General features: G+C 38.7%; 1 protein-coding gene across 3 annotated transcripts in view; it reads left to right on the plus strand.

The window, feature by feature from the left end:
* Nucleotides 1-20415, plus strand: part of LOC121375621 (receptor-type tyrosine-protein phosphatase T-like) — a 139406-nt gene that overhangs the window by 60226 nt on the left and 58765 nt on the right. For all 3 annotated transcript variants that reach the window (XM_041503164.1, XM_041503166.1, XM_041503165.1), the window contains 5 exons: nucleotides 3066-3224; nucleotides 9323-9568; nucleotides 10222-10359; nucleotides 14892-15038; nucleotides 16784-17074. In XM_041503164.1, coding sequence (XP_041359098.1) covers nucleotides 3066-3224; nucleotides 9323-9568; nucleotides 10222-10359; nucleotides 14892-15038; nucleotides 16784-17074 — 981 coding nt within the window. The remainder of the gene's footprint in view (nucleotides 1-3065; nucleotides 3225-9322; nucleotides 9569-10221; nucleotides 10360-14891; nucleotides 15039-16783; nucleotides 17075-20415) is intronic.

A 20415-nucleotide genomic window follows, 5' to 3' on the forward strand; every position in this document is an offset into this window, starting at 1 on the left:
TACTCCAAAACCAGTGCACGGACATACAAATTACATGTTGCAAAGAGTGAATGCTATTAAGTGTTAACGATTATATTTATGTGTGTATGCTGTGCATGAAGAGTTTAGCTATTTGTCCCTTGAGCCATATTACCGTTATTCGCTGTTATCCCTTGTACTGATTAAGGTGCGTTCGTACGGCTTGATTAGTAGTAACGATTCTTTATATAGTGTACAGTAAGCTGAATGGCAAAATTGCATGAGTGGCCACTAACATATATAAATCGGTGGGTAGGGTACGTGTGTAGGAGACCAATGTTTACACTGTATTACAACAAACTTTTTTTTTAATCTGTAGGTCATATTTTAATCATCTGACTGCCTCACAATCCAAAACCAAACATAATATATAAATAAAAAAATATATGAGATATTGACTCAAGGGATAAATAATTCTTGTAGAGCATACACACATAAACATAGCCATTAACATTTAATATTGTTTAGAATCTGGAAAAAACAGCTGCCATATAGGCTGTATCTACCAAATAGCATTAATACAAGGAATCGTTTCTGTATACTTTCCGATAGATAGAATAATAGATACCACGGACTTTGGTTTACCAGTTAACAGACTCTGGCTGGAACTGGGAAAAAACTCCGACAGACCCACTGAAGGTGATCGATCCTACCATCTGTCGCACCTCAGGCGAACACTCCAATACTGAGCTACACTCCGCTCCATCTTCAACAACGAATTCGCGCGATACAGTATCGTTACTACAAATCGAACCGTTTGAACGCACCTTTGAAAATACAAAACTTTCCAAATGCACACATACTACGTACCTTGATTAAAAACATGTAGGATTTGATCTAATAACAATAACTGGTGATTGATTTTGTGCCAGGGGAACATTTGAGTTTAAAATCAATACACATCTTGCTTTTGAAACCACAGTCACACACCATTCAATCTGACACCGAACTCCCATTAGAGTTCATAAAACGTTTTATGATCATTTCTCTATTGATTGAGCCCAGTGCTGAAATCTGAGGCGCTTGTTAGTGGTGCAATTCAGGTGGGATGAAATTCGCTACCTTTATGACAGCTGGAAACACTCCGATTTGTTGGTGTATCTCTACTTACAGAAGGGGAACGAAAACACTGTTTGATTGTTTTTATTTGAACGTAAACACCACATTTATTGTTGGTTTTACTACGTGCTAAACGGGGCACTGTGAAAGAAAGATAAAAGATAAAAGATAAAAGTTTATTGCATATAGACATTTCATATCAGTGTGGAAGAAAATATACCCCCCCCTCTCTATTTCTATTTGTCTCTATCTCTACCTCTTTGTCTTTTTCTCTCTCTAAAACAAACCGCGCGCGCGCGCACACGCACACTTATACAGACCCACACACGTTACACACACACACGTTGACCCACACGCGTTATACACACATACACACACGCGTTATACACACACACACACACACACACACATTACACTCACACACATCCCCCCCCCCCCCCCCCCCCCCCCCCCACGCATACACGTGACACGTAGAATTCAAGCCGTCGGATTTAAGTTAGTGGGTGCTTGAATGACCATTTCTCTACCGGCTCCACCCTAGCTCGAGTGTCCTCCAACCCTATTTTATTTATATGTGAGAATGGGGCTCGAGAACACTCTATGTAACAAATCGTCCATTTTTTTTACACCCAAACGGTCACCAGGTACTATGTCTAAAACAGGCACATTAAAATATTCTTGGTAGTAAATCTTAAGGCAAAGATGAATTATACGCTCTTGATCTCAGTCACACACCCCCCCCCCCCCCTAATTCTACTTGTTTCTGCTATGCCTGTAAAATAGACATCTGATGTCACAAATCCTAAAATTGACACCACAGACATTTAGTTTGATTGTAATCGAGTTTACTCATGACATTAAACTTACGTGTTAGTGACTAGTACAAGCACTGCAAGAAGAAACTCGGTATCCCAGTGTTCCCTAACTAACGATCCTTTGGTTGTCGGGAATTACAAAATGGACTATTTTTAATCGATACACGCACGCTAGTCCCATTATCTCTATACAAACACAATAAGGGATAGAGAACACATTTCATTTTAACTTATTTTCGTGCTTATATCCAATTAAGGTTCAAGCACGCTGTCCTGGGCACACACCTCAGCTATCTGGGTTGTCTGTCCAGGACAGTGGGTTAGTTGTTAGTTGGTTAGTAAAAAAGAAGAGGGTATAGTGGCCTTACACCTATCCATTGAGTTCTTAATAGCTCTCTCTGGGTCGGAGCCGGTACCGGGATGTGAACCCTGTACCTACCGGCCTGTAGTCCGATGGCTTAACCACTGCGCCACCGAGGCCGGTCTAGGGAACACAAGACTAGCTCTTGTCCAGGGTGAGCTTTAACTGTTCAATGAAAAGTGGGGTAAGGTCACGACACCGATTTCTCTCTTAGTAACCACCAACTAATCACCAACCCACTGTCCTGGACAGACGGCTAGAGGTGTTTTTGTGCCAGGATAGCGTACTTGAACCTTAATTGGAAATAAGCACGGGAATAAAAAAATGAACGAAACAACGACGTCAGCATGGCAAGAAAATGCCGAAACCAATATCCACTAACAACTAACCATTAACTTTGAACAAATCTCAGATACAACTAACCATTAACTTGGAACAAATCTCAGATACAACTAACCATTAACTTGGAACAAATCTCAGATACAACTAACCATTAACTTGGAACAAATCTCAAATACCGAGTGTTGACCATTTAAAAACCAGTCAAGAACTACCAACTGATGACGTACCCAGTAATAACCATGCAGCAACAGCATACCCATACTTTAGCTATCACACAACCATTATCCAGTCGTTATTAATTAATAGCAGAACATAACATTGTTATATCTATGTATACACACATCGGTGTTTTCTGCTTATTTTCTTTTTCTTTCTGACGGTATTAGTAAGTAAAAGGTTAATTATTGAAATTGCGGTGTATTTTTTTTCCATAGCATTTTTCACTATTGTTTCTTATGTTTGTTTTTCAGATGGGTTGAAGACTTTACATAGCCAGTGCCCGGATGGGTATTTCGGGTACACGTGCCGTTTCCGGTGTCGATGCAAAGGATCGGAGATCTGTAACAAGATCCACGGAAACTGTGCTTCGGGATGCAAAGATGGCTTCTGGGGACCCGGATGTCAGCTGTGTACGTCTGCTACCATTACGGTTTTCTTTAAACTCTCTGTTAGATATGCATGTACAAATCAGTTTATTAACATTCTAAAGTTAATTTTAATATCTATAAACAAATGTTTTTAGTATTAAACTTGAAGTTAATTAATTCAATATATTATATGTTTCATATATGAACTATTTTATTATTAATGGTAAAGGTAAATTTAATATTTATTATACTACGCATTTTATCAAACTTGAAGCTATTTTTAACATTTATATACTAATCATGTCTTTTTTCTATCAAAATTGCAGTTAACTTTAACATTGACTCTAAAACATCTTATTTCAAATAATTTTAATAACACAATTGAAAATGAATTTAATATTTGCACTGCTTTTATCATCGAAACTGAAGGTAAATTTAATATTAATATACAAATATTTTTATTCCTAAAATTAAAGGTAAATTATTAATGATGTACAATTATGTCCAAATGATTTTATTATCAAAGCTGATGTTAAATTATTCGAAACGTGTATAAGAAAACTAATAACTAAAACAATTATTGTTAAATTAACAAATTATTACTAAAATTTAATATTAATATACAAATTATTTTATCATCTTAAATGAGGTTAAAATATTCTGCGACTTACATACCACATGGATATGAAACTCACTTGACTATTATGTATGGGAACTCTCTTAACGTGACCTTGTCCAATAAAGGTTCAAGCACGCCTATCCCGGCATTAACCTCAGACTTCGCCAGTGACTAAGTCCGGGACCATTTGACTATTAAACCATAAGCTAAAATTCCCAGTATTAACAGTCTTTTCCTGTATACGTCCAAATTAAGTTCATTCACAAGTTATTTTAGTATTAACGCTAAGGTTAAATTGTTTAATGTAATGGATATGTTTCTGACTCATGACATTACCAAAGAGGACGAGTCAGCCGATATTTTTACATGCGTCATTTATGCCATCTGTTTCCCTTCATCCCAAACGTCTAAAACAATCTGGGCATGACAAGCGTAATTGGTCATTAAACTTTCTGACAGAAGCTATTTTCTTTAATGTTAAAAAATAATGCGTCAAAATACTGAAGTAGAAATCTCTTGAGGTTTACGCGAAGCACGGTGTATCATTCCGCTGTGCTGACCAATCAGATTGCACACAAACACAGACAAACTATCCGTCAATAACTACAAACATTTACTTAAAACAAGTTTGAACTACAGAAAGCCACTCAAATACTTACTTACAGATTGATTGACTTCCTTACTTTCTGACTTACTGAATTACTTACTTATTTACTGACTTACTTACTGAATTACTTACTTATTTACTGACTTACTTACTGAATTACTTACTTATTTACTGACTTACTTACTCATTTACTTACATACTTGATCAACTGTCTGACATACTTACTCACATACGCGCATGTACACATACACCAACCGCAACAAACAAATACACACACACACACGCACGCACGCACGCGCGCGCACACACGTATATGCATACACAAATCTATACACACACAACACGCACTCACACACATACTCTCTCTCTCTCTCTCTCTCTCTCTCTCTCTCTCTCTCTCTCTCTCTCTCTCTCTCACACACACACACACACACACACACACAGCCCTCTCTGTCGTCTGAAAATGCTTCTGTTGGAAACGTGACACTTGTTAGGCCTTGTTGGGGAATGGGTGTACACTGGATGATTTACTTTCCTATTTTAACTTGAACCTGAACTTGATACTCCCCACAATGTCTGCAGACGACTTCATGCTAGACTGTCACGGTAATGCTGACACCATGGTGATCCCAAGCGTCGTCTTGCCTCAGTGCCTGTGAGCAATTACATTAACTCAAAAACCAAACTAATGTTTTCTTGGCATTAAATTTTATTTACTGCCAGTCAGACAGAAAATCACGCGGAAAGTTCAGGGCTATAAATAAATAGCATGGAACGCCCAATTCCTGACTTTTTTTTGTGTGTCTGATATCAAAGATTACAGTCTGATTCCTGTAGTTAACGTAAAGGTCTATAGTTGTCTACTTTGCAGTCATGTAAGCTATTTCTGGGTAGTGGGGGAAAATGTATCAATTTCTGGGTAATAGGGAAACGAGTCTCAATTTCTGAACATCTAATTCGTTTTGATGTTATCAGTTTTATAGAATTGCAAAATTGTTTATCTGACAAGACAATAATCGGAAAAGAAGGAAACACTTCTTATATACTAATATTATTAATATTATCTCTCTCTCCCTCCCCCCCTCTCTCTCCCTCCCCCTCTCTCTCTCTGCCTGCCCCCCTCTGTCTCTCTCTATCTCTGTCTCTGTCTCTGTGTGTGTGTCTCTGTCTGGTCTCCCTCTCTCTCTCTCGCTCTCTCTCTCGCTCTCTCTCTCTCTCTCTCTCTCTCTCACTTTTTTCTCTCTCACCTCTCTCTCTCTCTCTCTCTCTCTCTCTCTCTCTCTCTCTCTTAACACTGATATTATAATATTAATCAATAGGCAATACCGAACTATTTATAGTACTAATATGATCAGTGTTTTTCTCCGACTGTGTTAGTATAGTAGCACGTGCATTTAATATGGCTAGATTAATCCCTAGTTTACGATATAGGTAATAGTAGTGTGTATTTAATATGACCAGATTAATCAATAGTTTACTGTACAGGTGATACTGAAACACTTATATACTACTATTATTAATGTTTTTCTCCAACTGTTCTAGTATAGTAGTATGTATTTAATATGGCTAGATTAATCAATAGTTTACGGTACAGGTGATACTGAAATATTATTAATGCTATGTTTTACCTCTATACTACCAGTGAGTAATACTGCTAGATTAATTGGTAGTTTATGGTATAAATAATACTGAAATACTTCTTATATACTACTATTATTAATGATATATTTTCCCTGCTATTTTACCAGTGAGTATTTGATATGGCTATAGTAATCCATTGTTTACGGAATAAGTAATACTGAAATACTTCTTATATACTACTATTATTAATTAATATTAATGATATTTTCCCTGCTATTTTACCAGTGAGTATTTGATATGGCTAGATTAATCCATTGTTTACGGAATAGGTAATACTGAAATACTTCTTATATACTACTATTATTAATTATTATTAATGCTATTTTCCCTGCTATTTTCCCAGTGAGTATTTGATATGGCTAGATTAATCCATTGTTTACGGAATAGGTAATACTGAAATACTTCTCTATATACTGTAAAACGGGTATTATTCACAGGCCGCCAATGATGCCGTTGATAAATTAAACACTTCTACAAATCGTAAACAAAAACACGGTGAATATAGACTGTATGATGCAGAACAGCATGCCAAAATTGCTAAACTGTCTGTTTTTTTTTTTTTGTTCAAATGGATTTATTATTTGCGTAAGTGTAATTTTCGCGCCTAAATTAAAAACGCGAAAAATGCGAAAATTACACATTCGCGAATAATACCCGTTTTACAGTACTTCTACTATTAATGATATAATCCCCGCTATTTGATCTGACTAGATTAATCAGTAGTCTACGGTATAGGTGATACTGGAACGTAAGTACTATCTACTCTGTACATGGAAGGATGTACAGGTCTGTAACATATCTTGAGAAATTGATATCGACAGGTGTCTTCGTGAAATGACACTTATTAACGGAAGTCGTAGTACCGAAATAGCATATGCATTACAATTCTGGAAGTTGTCTTCCCGTTTTAAATTTTAAACATCTACTGCTGCAATGAATCTTAACACTAACAGCAAAACGTGCCTGCCATCATCCACAATGTCAAAACGTGCCTGCCATCATCCACAATGTCAAAACGTGCCTGCCATCATCCACAATGTCAAAACGTGCCTACCATCATCCACAATGTCAAAACGTGCCTGCCATCATCCACAATGTCAAAACGTCAACCGTGTAATTGGCAGTTAATCCCACTTTAGTGGGGTGGGATGTAGCCCAGTGGTAAAGCGTTCGCTTGATGCGCGGTCGGTCTGTGATCGATCCCCGTCGGTGGGCCCATTGGGATATTTCTCGCTCCAGCCAGTGCACCACGCCTGGTATTATCAAAGGCCATGGTATATGTTATCCTGTCTGTGGGATGGTGCATATAAAAGATCCCTTGCTGCTAATCGAAAAGAGTAGCCCATGAAGTGGCGACAGCGGGTTTTCTCTCTCAATATCTGTGTGGTCCTTACCCATATGTCCGACGCCATATAACCGTAAATGAAATGTGTTAAGTGCGTCGTTAAATAAAACATTTCCTTCCTTCCCACTTTTATTCTTTATTTTATACGGACATTACCATGTTAGTTTGGTCTATCAGACTAACGACTCATAGAGACTGGATGCGGTGCGTGCGTGCGGTCCTGCAAAAACAAAATCGAAATACATTAGATTAAATGAGAGCGTCTAGACTGGATGCGTGCGTGTGCAAAACACCAACGGTCAGCAGCAATGGAATAATCCGTATATGATGTACGTGCCCAAAACTGAAGCTGCAGGCAGTACTAAACCAAAGAACTTCCGGCTGGGTCAAAGTTCGAGGTGCACTCAACTTTTGAAAGAGAAGTTAACACCACAAGTCCTTTGATTGGTGATAAATGTGAGCGTGTTGTTTGTAAACAAAAAATAGTTTCATCTGAGCAAAAAATTTATGCAATTTTATTTCATCTAGTACCACTGTCAAATAGCTTTGTGCTTAAAACATGTATGGGGTACCTGTAAAAAAAAGTACTGAAATTTTGTGCGGAACTACGGTAGTCATAGACGCTACCCGTTGTCTGTGAAATGAGCAGCTTCACCCCCCACCCCCATTTTTTTTCTGATTCACTTTAAGGGTGAGGGGTAGTAGTATTTATATTCGTGGTGTTTATGTCGATTGATACGCTACAGGTAGGAGTTTTAGCCACATAATTTATGTTACTATTGTTGTCTATGGGATTTGATTTGGTAGTATACACCCTGCATAGACACCAGACGCAACTGTCAGACCGCATGCACGCGCCGCATCCAGTCTTTATAAGCCTCAAATGGTCCCTTATTTTTCTGAAGAAAAAAAACGTTCACTGAATTATTCTGTTGGAAAACCATTTATAAAACACAAACTGGCCAGCCCTCTCGACTCCTAATATGGAAGTGTCACTCGATAACTGTAACTTATGTGGCGGCAGCAGTCTTCTTTTCCGAGTCACTAGATGAAATATAGCAACTGCCATATAGACTGATGGAAAGAAATAAGGGATCACCTAAAATAAATGAAACGGCAAAGAGTGACTGCAACTATAGTCCGTCCCATCGTTCTATTGAAATTGTATTTGTAAATAGTTTCAGTTTGGTTTGACGTAAGAAGAAAGGTAAAGGTGTTTTGGAAGTAATAACAAAATACTATTTGTGTGTGCAACTTACACATAAATCGGCTCAGGAGTAAATAACTTGTAGTAATTTCCATAGTATGAAAAAAAGGGCGATTCCTATGAGACGGACTATAAGGCTATCATCCATAGTCAGGAAGTTACTGACATTCAGTCCTAAATTACATGTTTGTATTTTATACAGACATTACTACGCCAATAATAAAATAAATTTGACCTATAATATCAAATGTTCCATTACTTTTTTTGTTATCTTCGTACATCAGTATTAAGAGACGTTGATTAAACATTGTTCTAGTGTATATGTCTTTGAGAAGCTTGTAGCAACTCACAAGGGCGGATCCAATATATATTTTTATTTTTATTTTTATTTTTATTTTTGTATTATTATTATTATTATTATTTTTATTTTTTTTGGGGAGGGGGGGGGGGGGTGACTAATTGGAAATGGGCACATGAACCAACTCGTCAAAAGAGCATCCCACTGAATAATAAATAAATACATAAATAAATAAATAAATAAATAAAAGAAGAAAAAAGGGGCACTTGAATATTTCAGGGGAGGGGGACGTGCAACCTTGGATCCACCTCTGATTAGTACCATAATGCACCTGTCATGCCCTCAACAACAGTTGTTATAGTTTTAGTTTGACTACCTCTGATGGGGTGTTCTGTTGCTTATCCGTTTTGTCTTTTATTCCAGCCAACAGCTGTTTTTACAATGACCAGAAAAGAAACTACATGGGCACGAAGTCGATGACGAAGAGTCTGTACATCTGTCAGCCCTGGCAGTCACAGCTTCCTCACCAGCACACCTACAAGCCGCGGGACTTCCCCGACCGATTCTACCCAAACAACTACTGTAGGACGACGGCCGATTCTGCTCAGCCGTGGTGCTATACGTCCGACAACCGTGTGAGATGGGAGCACTGCAACATCAAAAACTGCCGTATGTTTATTCCTGTGTATTATCCATGCGCTTCAGAACAGCATACATACTTTACATATTAACCGCAGCTATGCTACTGACGTTTGCTTTGATGACTATACGGGTGTATCTATAGGGATAGATTCAGAATTTAGTTTTTGGCAGGTAGTGCAAGTTTTCCAAAAAATAAAAGACATTTATTCAAGAATAACACATCTCGTCCAACACCACAACCTCCGCCTTGAATCTGGCCCCGTGCTTATAAAACTTTTAAAGTCCAGACTCAATCTCTAATGACGTCACAATTTGTATGGCGTTGTCATGACATTAGTGTCTCAGACTCTGTTAAAGTCTCGAGTCTAGACTCTAAAAGTTTTATAAACACCAGGCCTGAATCTGATTTAGCTCAACGGTCGATAGCAAGCCTGAAGTGCGACAAATCATTATGCACCTATAAAGTGTCCCCATGTTAACTAGTGCTCCACAACTGGTATATTAAAAACCGTATCACGTCTTATCCTGTAGGTTGGTAAGTTCATATGGAAAACCTATTGCTACTGGCTGTCATTAAAAGAAAATTTCCCTTACTTTTGCAAAACTAAAAGAAAACAAAGAACTTCAATTTGAACTTGAACTTTCAGTAACAAATTATAATGTCATTGTTTTCACTTCAGGCTGTCCGGCGTTTCGGTTCGGTCACAACTGCGCTAAAGAGTGCCACTGCCGGGACCGGTCGGAAAGCTGTGACAGTATCCTGGGAATGTGTAAGAATGGCTGCGCTCAGGGCTGGAGGGGATTCGACTGTCAGACACGTGAGTATCCTTACTGTGGTCACCCGCATATAGTAGCATTATTAAACTCAGTTTCTGTCTCCCAGTCCCCATGCATCATTCGGAAGAGCTCGGCCGATTACGGAATCACCAGTATTTAAAGGGGATTGTCCTGAGTTTACGACTAATAGAGCCTTTTTGGTTGCTAAAATTACACATTCAATTCAGTTTCTTGTTTAGAATATCGGAGTCTGTATATCAATCTGTTTGCAGTCGAGTGTAATGTCTGTAGCAGGCACGTTTCATTTGACTTCGTAATATATATTTTTTTCTTACTTACAAATAGTGATATTTTAAACATATATATATCTTTAATATGTAATTTCAGTCAGCAAAAAGTACATATTGGTCGTAAACATGTTACAATGTAACAAACTCAGAACAGTCTCTTTCATGGAGTGGAGTAATTCATTACAGATATTACAGTTTTACTTGCATCATTCAAATCTTCTTATTCCAACCAGTGCACCATAACTAGTCAAATACCGTAGTACATGTACTTTCTTTCCTGTCCATGGGAAAGTGCATACAAAAGATCCCTTGCTGCTAATGGAAAAATTGAAGCGGGTTTCCTCTGATGATTACGAGTCAGAATTATCAAATGTTTGACATCCAATAGCCGATGATTAATTAATCAAAGTGCTGTAGTGGTGTCGGTAAACAAAACATTTTTTATTTATTATTATAATTGTTTTGCTTCCGGAAGACTGTGTTACACAGTTAAATGCACTTTCTGATGGAAGCACAACAATTACCAATATGGGGTAATGAGTATGGGTATTTTTGAACGTGCTTCCATACGAAAACTGTTCAAGCACGCCTGTCATAATGCCGAATATTAATGTTTAATTGATGCACAGCGACAACTTAGTCTTGTGTTAAAATAATAGTAATAGTGAATACAAACACTAATATATATATATATATATATATATATATATATATATATATATATATATATATATATACGCTGACAGTAATGCCTGTATTAGTGTACTTCTAAAAGTAACTTTGGTTATGCAACTCTTGTTTCGAGGGTGGACTGAGGCTCTAATCTGTCGTCATATGTTATGCGTCCTAGGTTTGATTCGTGGAATCGGCCGAAGAGTTCCGTATTTCCCCTGCATTTTGAATCTACATTTTTGCGTCACCCTTTCTTCTCTCATGTGTGTGAATGTGTGCGGCTTCCATCATATATCATCCATCATATATCATTCGTATATCATAGTTCATGTTCTGACTAGAGTTAGATATAAATAGTGTGTAGGCTACTTTTGTATTTTCTTCTACATGAGTACTCTTTTCAAAGAAAACAACAACAGCAACCAATATACATTAAATATTTAATAATGAAGTAAGAATTTAGAATATATATATTTTAAATAAAACAAGTATCATGACATTCGCATTGATGAATTTACTAAATACTACTCAAAAGAATTTAAGGGTCAGACGATATTTTCGACATTATTTTCTGAATGTCAATTATATTAGCTAGACCATAATGTCACGCATGGTATTGTTCCATTTTGACGAAAGTGGGTCTAAGCAACCCATAAATGAATTAAAATCCACTGTCATTGACACTGTCGACTATTCTAATGGCGAAAACATGCTTACATTTGAACGTAAATTAGGGCGAAAGCGAAAGGTCTGCTAAGTGCCCATAACTTGCTTTTTCACAAAGCGCTTCATTTGCACGCTTTGCATGTGTATTCCATGTTCCCAATGCTGAATTTCTGTATAATTGGAGCTTGCGTTCGTGTACGGTGCACACTCCAAATTCGACAATGGTACGACGTCAGCTGACTATCGAAGATCGAGGAAGGGCTATTGCTTGGCTTCAGGATGGCAATACGCAAAGAAATGTTGCTCTGAGACTTGGTGTCAGTCAGAGTGTCGTTGGCCGACTGTGGCAACGGTACCAAGCAACGAATTCTGTTCGAAATCGTCCACGTTCGGGAAGACCCCGAAGCACTACAAATAGAGAGGACCGCTACATCACCAATATGGCTCTACGTCAACGCACAACCACTGCACGCCGATTACGTGACAATCTGCGGACTGCGACTGGAACTCGAGTGTCTGATCAAACCATACGCAATCGTCTGAGAGCCAATAATCTACGCTACCGTCGCCAGGCTGTTCGACCACCACTCCTACCACGTCACAGAACGGCCAGACGTCACTGGTGCACGCTTCATCTGCGGTGGCAACGTGTTCAGTGTGGTCGAGTGATGTTCACTGATGAGTCCAGGTTTAGTCTCCAGTTCAACGGCGGTCGGGTTCGTGTTTACAGACGTCCTGGGGAGCGCTTCGCTGACGTTAACGTTAGACAACGTCACCGGTTTGGTGGTGGCAGCGTCATGGTGTGGGGCGGCATCTCTATCCACCACAGGACCCCCCTCTATGTGGTGGATGGCAATCTGAATGGAATCCGCTATCTGAATGAGATTATCCGGCCGTTGGTTCTCCCAGGCCTTAGCAGATTGGCGGCGGGGCAGTTCTGCAGGATGACAATGCCAGACCCCACCGCGCCAGGGTGGTAACGGACTTTCTCAGACAACAAGGTATCGCCAGGATGGATTGGCCAGCATATTCGCCTGACTTGGCCCCAATAGAGCACGCCTGTGACGAATTAGGCAGAAGAGTTCGGGATAACCATGCCCCTCCGCCAACCTTCATGATCTGGGTCAACTTCTTATGGCAGAGTGGCAGGCCATTCCCCAAGAGTTCTTCAGACGTCTGATCAACAGCATGAGGCAACGATGTGTCGAGTGTATTCGCGCCAGGGGTGGATTCACACACTATTAAACGAATGTTCTAATGTGTAAAATCCATGTTTGACAACCTTCAACTTTGACAGCATGTCATGTGACTTTCTTGTATACAGTGACGTTTATTTGTGGTTTTTTGTAAATATGGAACAATAAATTAAATTTTTGGTGTAGTTTACATCATCAATCTAATACACTTTGAAACTTATTTGGTTATAAATGTTTGACCCTTAAATTCTTTTGAGTAGTATATATAGATGCACTGAAAAAGTTGAAACGAGGAGCAGCAAAAGACTATAAAGACTATCACATTCATTAGACCTATGATATTTTAAGAAAGGATTTTATTTAATTTTTAAATTTGTTTTAAAATTAGTTGGTTGATTAATTACTGGAGTAGTATAATATACACTATCAACATTGGTTCACTATTGACGTCTTGTTTAACACATTTCAACATTTCACGCTAGTGACAAAAAGTATAGTGTAACTCTTTTTATAGAAAATGTTTTTGTTTTTATTATATGTGGGAAAGTGGTATGTAAAGATAGTACTGCTAACGATAATGCAGTGGCGTAGCATGTGGGGGAGGGGAGGGACACGGGGGCACGTCCCCTCCCATCAAACCCATTTTTTACTATTAAATTTTATAAAAGCATACATACATACATAGTGTGGGTCCCCCTCCTAATAGTGGGTTCCCCCAGTATAAAATCCTGGCTACGGCAGTGCCACAATGACCACCTTAAACTTGATGCAAATTCCCCGCATCATTCCTGTTCGGGGCGGGACGTAGCCCAGTGGTCTGGCATCGATCTCCGTCAGTGGGCCCCTTGGGTTATTTCTCGTTCCAGCCAATGCACCACTACTGGTATATCAAAGGCCGTGGTATGTGTTATTCTTTCAGCGGGATGGTGCATATAAAAGATCCCTTGCTACTAATGAAAAAAGGTAGCGGGTTTCCACTCTAAGACTATATGTCAAAATTACCAAATGTTTGACATCCAATAGCCGATGATTAATAAATCAATGTGCTCCAGTGGTGTCGTTAAACAAACGAAATAAATAAATAAATACATTCCTGTTCATACTATCAATCGTGTAGGCATTATTATAGCATAGCAATAACTACAGTACCCCTAATTTTATCGTTTCATTTTAACGTTTTAGTTAATGTCACCATTACGAATATCTTTAGCTTTGGTGTATTATACATCCATCTACTTCATGTATAAATGGTTCATACAACACGCAGCTTCCACACCCTTCATAAATTTTAAAAATATTTTACGAATTTCAAAGTATCTTTTGAAAATCTACATTTTAAATTAGTTATTAGATTTTTATATTAGTATAGTAGATCAACCTTCCAAAAATATCTTCTTTGAATGCATATAAAAGGTGTTAGGATGCACGTGTTTGCACAGAACTGCATACTGCACAGAGGCGGATCCAAACGGGAGGGTGTGTGTGTCAGGGGACCCGTACCCTTTAAAATATTACAGTTCCCCTTTTTCATCTTTTAATGTTTTTCATTAAGATGCCTTTTTGACGAATTGGTCCATGTGCCCTTTTCCCAATCTGATTGAAATCAGCTCTAGTGGTGTACCACAGGTAATAGTCGAGCTGAATTTAATCAGATTGACCTTTTTTCCGTTACGCCCCCGCAAAATATTTCCTGGGATCCGCCCCTGACTGCATGTTCACCACTTTGTGACGTGTGGCCTGTTTTTGCAGCTGCCGCCTGCCCGTCCAACCGTTACGGCTGGGCCTGCAACAAGAGGTGTCAGTGCAAGACGGCCGATCACTGCAACCGATTTTCTGGACCCGAGGAACCATGCGAGTGCAGGCAGGGCTTTTTTAACCCGCCCAATTGCGAACCAGGTAAACGGGTCATTGCACTATATGACGTCATCACCATTCCAGCCCGACGCCTGTTTGACATAATCAATTGTTGACTCTTAAAGCATTTAAATGTCTTGCAAAAACAGAGATAACTTTGTACAGTTGAAAGAAATAGTAGTGGTACGAGAATTTAGTTAGGTGTTTACAAGTGTTACTCTAGGATAAACGACAAAGTATTAACCTGTGAAGGCTGTAGCAATCCAGATAGGGCCTACTGGTTTTTAGTTAGTTTTTTCTTGTTCTTGTTTTGTGATCAAAAAGAGAAAGTACAATAAAACAATAGAACAAAATATGTAAAAAAGTAGTGTGTAAATATGACTTTTTTGTCCTTTCACTTAGTAGAGATAGTTTTGATATTCCCCCCATGACAATAAAGCTATACAATGTTTTCTTGTGTGCCCAGGAAGCATAAAACACATTAAATATTTAAAAATAAAAATAAAGACGAACAATTATTATTTAATATAACGTTAGATACCCTGTTAACGCTTTGGTGTTTCGTGCCATTTCAATTAACAACCTTCAGAAGACAATCTCCCTCGTGACTGTTTTAAATCGCCTTTTACAGTTACCACGTTACCGGCATGATTTTGAATGATCACAATAATATAGTGCATGGTGTCTGTGGGTTGTTTGCGGTCTGGTTGCCTGCATCTTCTTGTGGCATAAACCACTGTACCATACTGTCTCTAGTGTGTGTGTGTGTGTGCTATCTATTTTCTGTCCATCTCTTTCACGTTTGAACGTGCATTAGAGTAGAGTGTGACACTTTCACTCTAAAAGTCACGTTTGGAGCAGATTTTGCTCTTTACTTAATAAGAGTATTTCCAGAAACATATACTAGTATTTACATTTGTTTAAGCTTTGATCATGTTGTGAAATCAATAAGCGTATAAGATCCTGCCTCTCCAGATTACATATGTTTAAACGATTTTAGCGAAAAGACTTCTGTTGATGTTTATTAAAAATGACTCGAGACCACATGAAGTAAATGGCATCAGTATATGCTATATAGTATGAATTATGCAGATGTCATAGTTACGAACAGAAAACAACAACACATTTTTATATTAAATTCGGTTTCAGAAATACTCTCATGGGGATAGAACGTCTTTGATTGTATAAACTCAAACTTTGTTAGTCTGCTGGTTTTACTGCCTAGAAAGCCAAATTACTATAAGTTTGTTCTGTGGATAGGTGATAGTGATAAAAACAAACATATTCTAATTCCTGATATAATCATTTCTCCGACAGTCTTTATTTTAGTCACACTGTTTACGTTGTGTTTAAATGTTTTAATTTTGATGTAATATGAGAATATTCGGGTTCGCTTTAAGTACTGGCTTGTATTTTTTATAATCAGTATTTGATATCAATATATTAATTAACTTCAAAATATGATTTTGTTTTCTTCATGCAACAAATTATATATAATATGTATTATGAAATACTCAATTGCATGACGTTTGAAAAAGAAAAGATGGACTAAATAGAAGTATTCTGATTGTCGTAGAAAAGGCCAACCACACGATACGAGTGCCTACTACAATAACAGCCGATTGACGAGACACACATTCCGATTTCAACGGTTGCTTTGCAATCGGCTATTTTCGTACCTATTCTCATACGAGGCTGTCGTATTGTGTGGCGTCGCCTATAGTGATTACAATTTCACAAGTTGAGAAGTCGCTAAACAATCATTCATTAATTAATTTACATCATAGTGACCGAACCCAAGATCCTTTACTTCGGCAATGTTCGGGTGAACCCGGGCCAGCCGGGAATCTTCAACTGCACTGTGGCGGCGTTTCCGACGCCCTACGAGAGCGAGATTATGCTGATTGGTCCCCAGGGAAAGCGAATCACTCTCCTGGAGTCGAAGATCCTCAACCAGTACCTCTACACCAGGTTCAACCTCTTCAAGGTGAACTACGTGCTCAACGGGGAGCACTACACGTGTGCCGTGACGGCGACGGCAGGGTCAACGTCTACCACGATTCGAGTAGATGTGTATGGTAAGAAGAATTCGATAAATTTACGTTAAAGTAATTAGGGTGTGGTTAAGGAGTACAAACCTCGTATGTAGGATTAGGAGAACCGTCATACTTAGGATTGGGGAAAGGGTTGTGTGCAAGGGATGGGAGAACTGTCATAGGCAAGGGTTGAGGAATAATTGTATATGGAGGATGTAATGGAAGAACTAATATACAAGGGTTGAGGAATAATCATATGCAGACGATGTTATGGGAGAACTGTCATATGCAAGGGTTGAGGGATAATCGTATGCAGGGGATGTAATTTGAGAACTGTCGCATGGAAGGGTTGAGGAATAATCGTATGCATGGAATGTAATGTAAAGGGAGAACTGTCATATGCAAGGGTTGAGGAATAATCGTATTCAGGGATTGTAATGGGAGAACTGTCGCATGGAAGGGTTGAGGAATAATCGTATGCAGGGAAGGTAATGGGAGAACTGTCGTATGGAAGGATTAAGGAATAATCGTATGCAGTGGATGTAATGGGAGAACTGTCATATGCAAGGGTTGAGGAATAATCGTATGCAGTGGATGTAATGGGAGAACTGTCATATGGAAGGGTTGAGGAATAATCGTATACAGGGGATGTAATGGGAGAACTGTCGTATGGAAGGGTTGAGGAATAATCGTATGCAGGGGATGTAATGGGAGAACTGTCGCATGGAAGGGTTGAGGAATAATCGTATGCAGGGGATGTAATGGGAGAACTGTCGTATGGAAGGGTTGAGGAATAATCGTATACAGGGGTGTAATGGGAGAACTGTCGTATGGAAGGGTTGAGGAATAATCGTATGCAGGGGATGTGATGGGAGAACTGGTTAAGGAATAATCGTATGCAGGGGATGTAATGAGAGAACTGTCATATGGAATGGTTAAGGAATAATTGTATACAGGGGATGTAATGGGAGAACTGTCGTATGGAAGGGTTAAGGAATAATCGTATACAGGGGAGGTAATGGGAGAACTGTCGCATGGACGGGTTGAGGAATAATCGTATGCAGGGGATGTAATGGGAGAACTGTCGCATGAAAGGGTTGAGGAATAATCGTATGCAGGGGATGTAATGGGAGAACTGTCGCATGGAAGGGTTAAGGAATCATCGTATTCAGTTTATTTAATGGGAGAACTGTCGCATGGAAGGGTTGAGGAATACTCGTATGCAGGGGATGTAATGGGAGAACTGTCGCATGGAAGGGTTGAGGAATAATCGTATGCTGGGGATGTAATGGGAGAACTGTCGTATGGAAGGGTTGAGGAATAATCGTATGCAGGGGATGTAATGGGAGAACTGTCGTATGGAAGGGTTGAGGAATAATTGTATTCAGGGGATGTAATGGGAGAACTGTCGTATGGAAGGGTTGAGGAATAATCGTATTCAGGGGATGCAATGGGAGAACTGTCGCATGGAAGGGTTGAGGAATAATCGTATGCAGGGGATGTAATGGGAGAACTGTCGTATTGAAGGGTTGTGGAACCTTCATAAGCGAAACTGATAGCGCCCTGGCATGTATTGTGAAAACAGTTTTCTGTTTTATATAAAAATCACAAGAAGTGCCAATTGTTATTCAATATAATTATGTTTCAAAGCACACATTAATGTCTCGCCTTTTAAAAAAATTAAAATCCACTATATTAGATGTAAGGGAATGCTCGCAGTGGGTTGTTTTAAGTGCAATATTTTATATTAAAATTCACAGATTAAAGGTGCTATATCATATTGATAAGTGCCATATGTCAGATTTTACATTTATTTGTAATAAATATCTACTAATGTATCGATATGACACATAATAAAGATAATAAATAGCTCGAGGATGTTGAATTTGAAATTGTAATACATTTGCACGCCGTGTTCAGTTTTCATTATTAACCAAATCCCTGTCATCAAATCCATTGAAATCAGAGAATCCACAAAATCTGGCAAGCTGACCGTCAGAGACAGATGAGTTGCTGTCACGGGGATCCTATAATACCCGTAACTGAATGAAACACGATTGTCCAAATATCTCTCCTAACTGTATATCTATTAGATCTCTCTGTAACGGGCGGTTATACCCGCTGGCTCGTCTAGGTATGATCAGAAATAAGATCTATATATAAAGTATATATTATTAAGCACGTTTAGTTCACTAGAAAACACAACAAAAACACAATACACTTTGGAATCTGTATTAACCCACGCTGACAAATGTACTGCCGCAGTAGTTAATTAACAACAACAAATAATAACAACCCAGAACTGATCACTTAATTAGTTAATCTCTAGGTGTCTAGTTTACACAATAAGCTAATCACTTCACCGTGACACAACACCCACACGTGTGATAATTGAGAAACGCTTCCAGGAGAACTTAATTAATAAAGGAATTACAACTCTATTCCTAACTGGTTAATTTTTAATTAACCCTTACTACTCGTTCAGTAACGTGTGATAATTGAGAAACGCTTCCAGGAGAACTTAATTAATAAAGGAATTAACCCGTAACTACTCATTCAGTAACCTTGTAACACAGAATTAATACTGGTACCTATCACAATAAAGACAATAACCTAAAGTTTACCTAGGTCCTCTAGGATGACTGGATAAGCTTTATATATATATATATATATCAGAACGGTGAGCCTACAGTATACTGCGTCAGATAACCGGCAGCACCGTCTAAATAATATTGGTATAATACAGTATTAAAATATTTAAAGTCACATCAATCACATCAAGGTTATACAACAGAGCAGAAAAAATATATAATTACCAAGTCCAAACGGACTAACGTTCTCCCTGGACGCCTTCCAATATGTTTCTCCCCGATATCTCTAAAATCCTAGCTATTTATTCAAAACTCTCAGAGACAGCGAATATCGCCTGGGGGCACAACGCGGTACCTCACCTATCATCTGATATTTCCACCTCTCCCAGAGTCGGTATATTTTCTTAGATGACCAGACATTCTGTCGCCAGTCGCCAAAATTACGGTTGTAAAAACCGCACTCGCGGAGGTATTACGTAACTGCTGGCCACCTGGCCTCCACACCTAGGCTAAGTGCATTTGGAACTGCACACGACCCTCTAAAACAATTAATATCGCCACAGGCGAAAAGAAATTAAGAGCATGTACCGTCACAGTTGCACAAACAGCAAACTTGTCGGCAACAGTTTCTTGGCATAATATTATGGAGTATTTGTCTCAGGTGAACGCATCCAATTCCGGCTGTCGTACTCTAAAGATTCTCCCCCCCCCCCCCCCCCCCATCCCAATTTTTTTTTTCTTCTACTATTAAGTTAAATTATATTGTTGTAACTTTTGGTGGGCATATAGTCG

This window comes from Gigantopelta aegis, chromosome 6 (genome assembly GCF_016097555.1).
Source record: "Gigantopelta aegis isolate Gae_Host chromosome 6, Gae_host_genome, whole genome shotgun sequence".
NCBI lineage: Eukaryota > Metazoa > Mollusca > Gastropoda > Neomphalida > Peltospiridae > Gigantopelta > Gigantopelta aegis.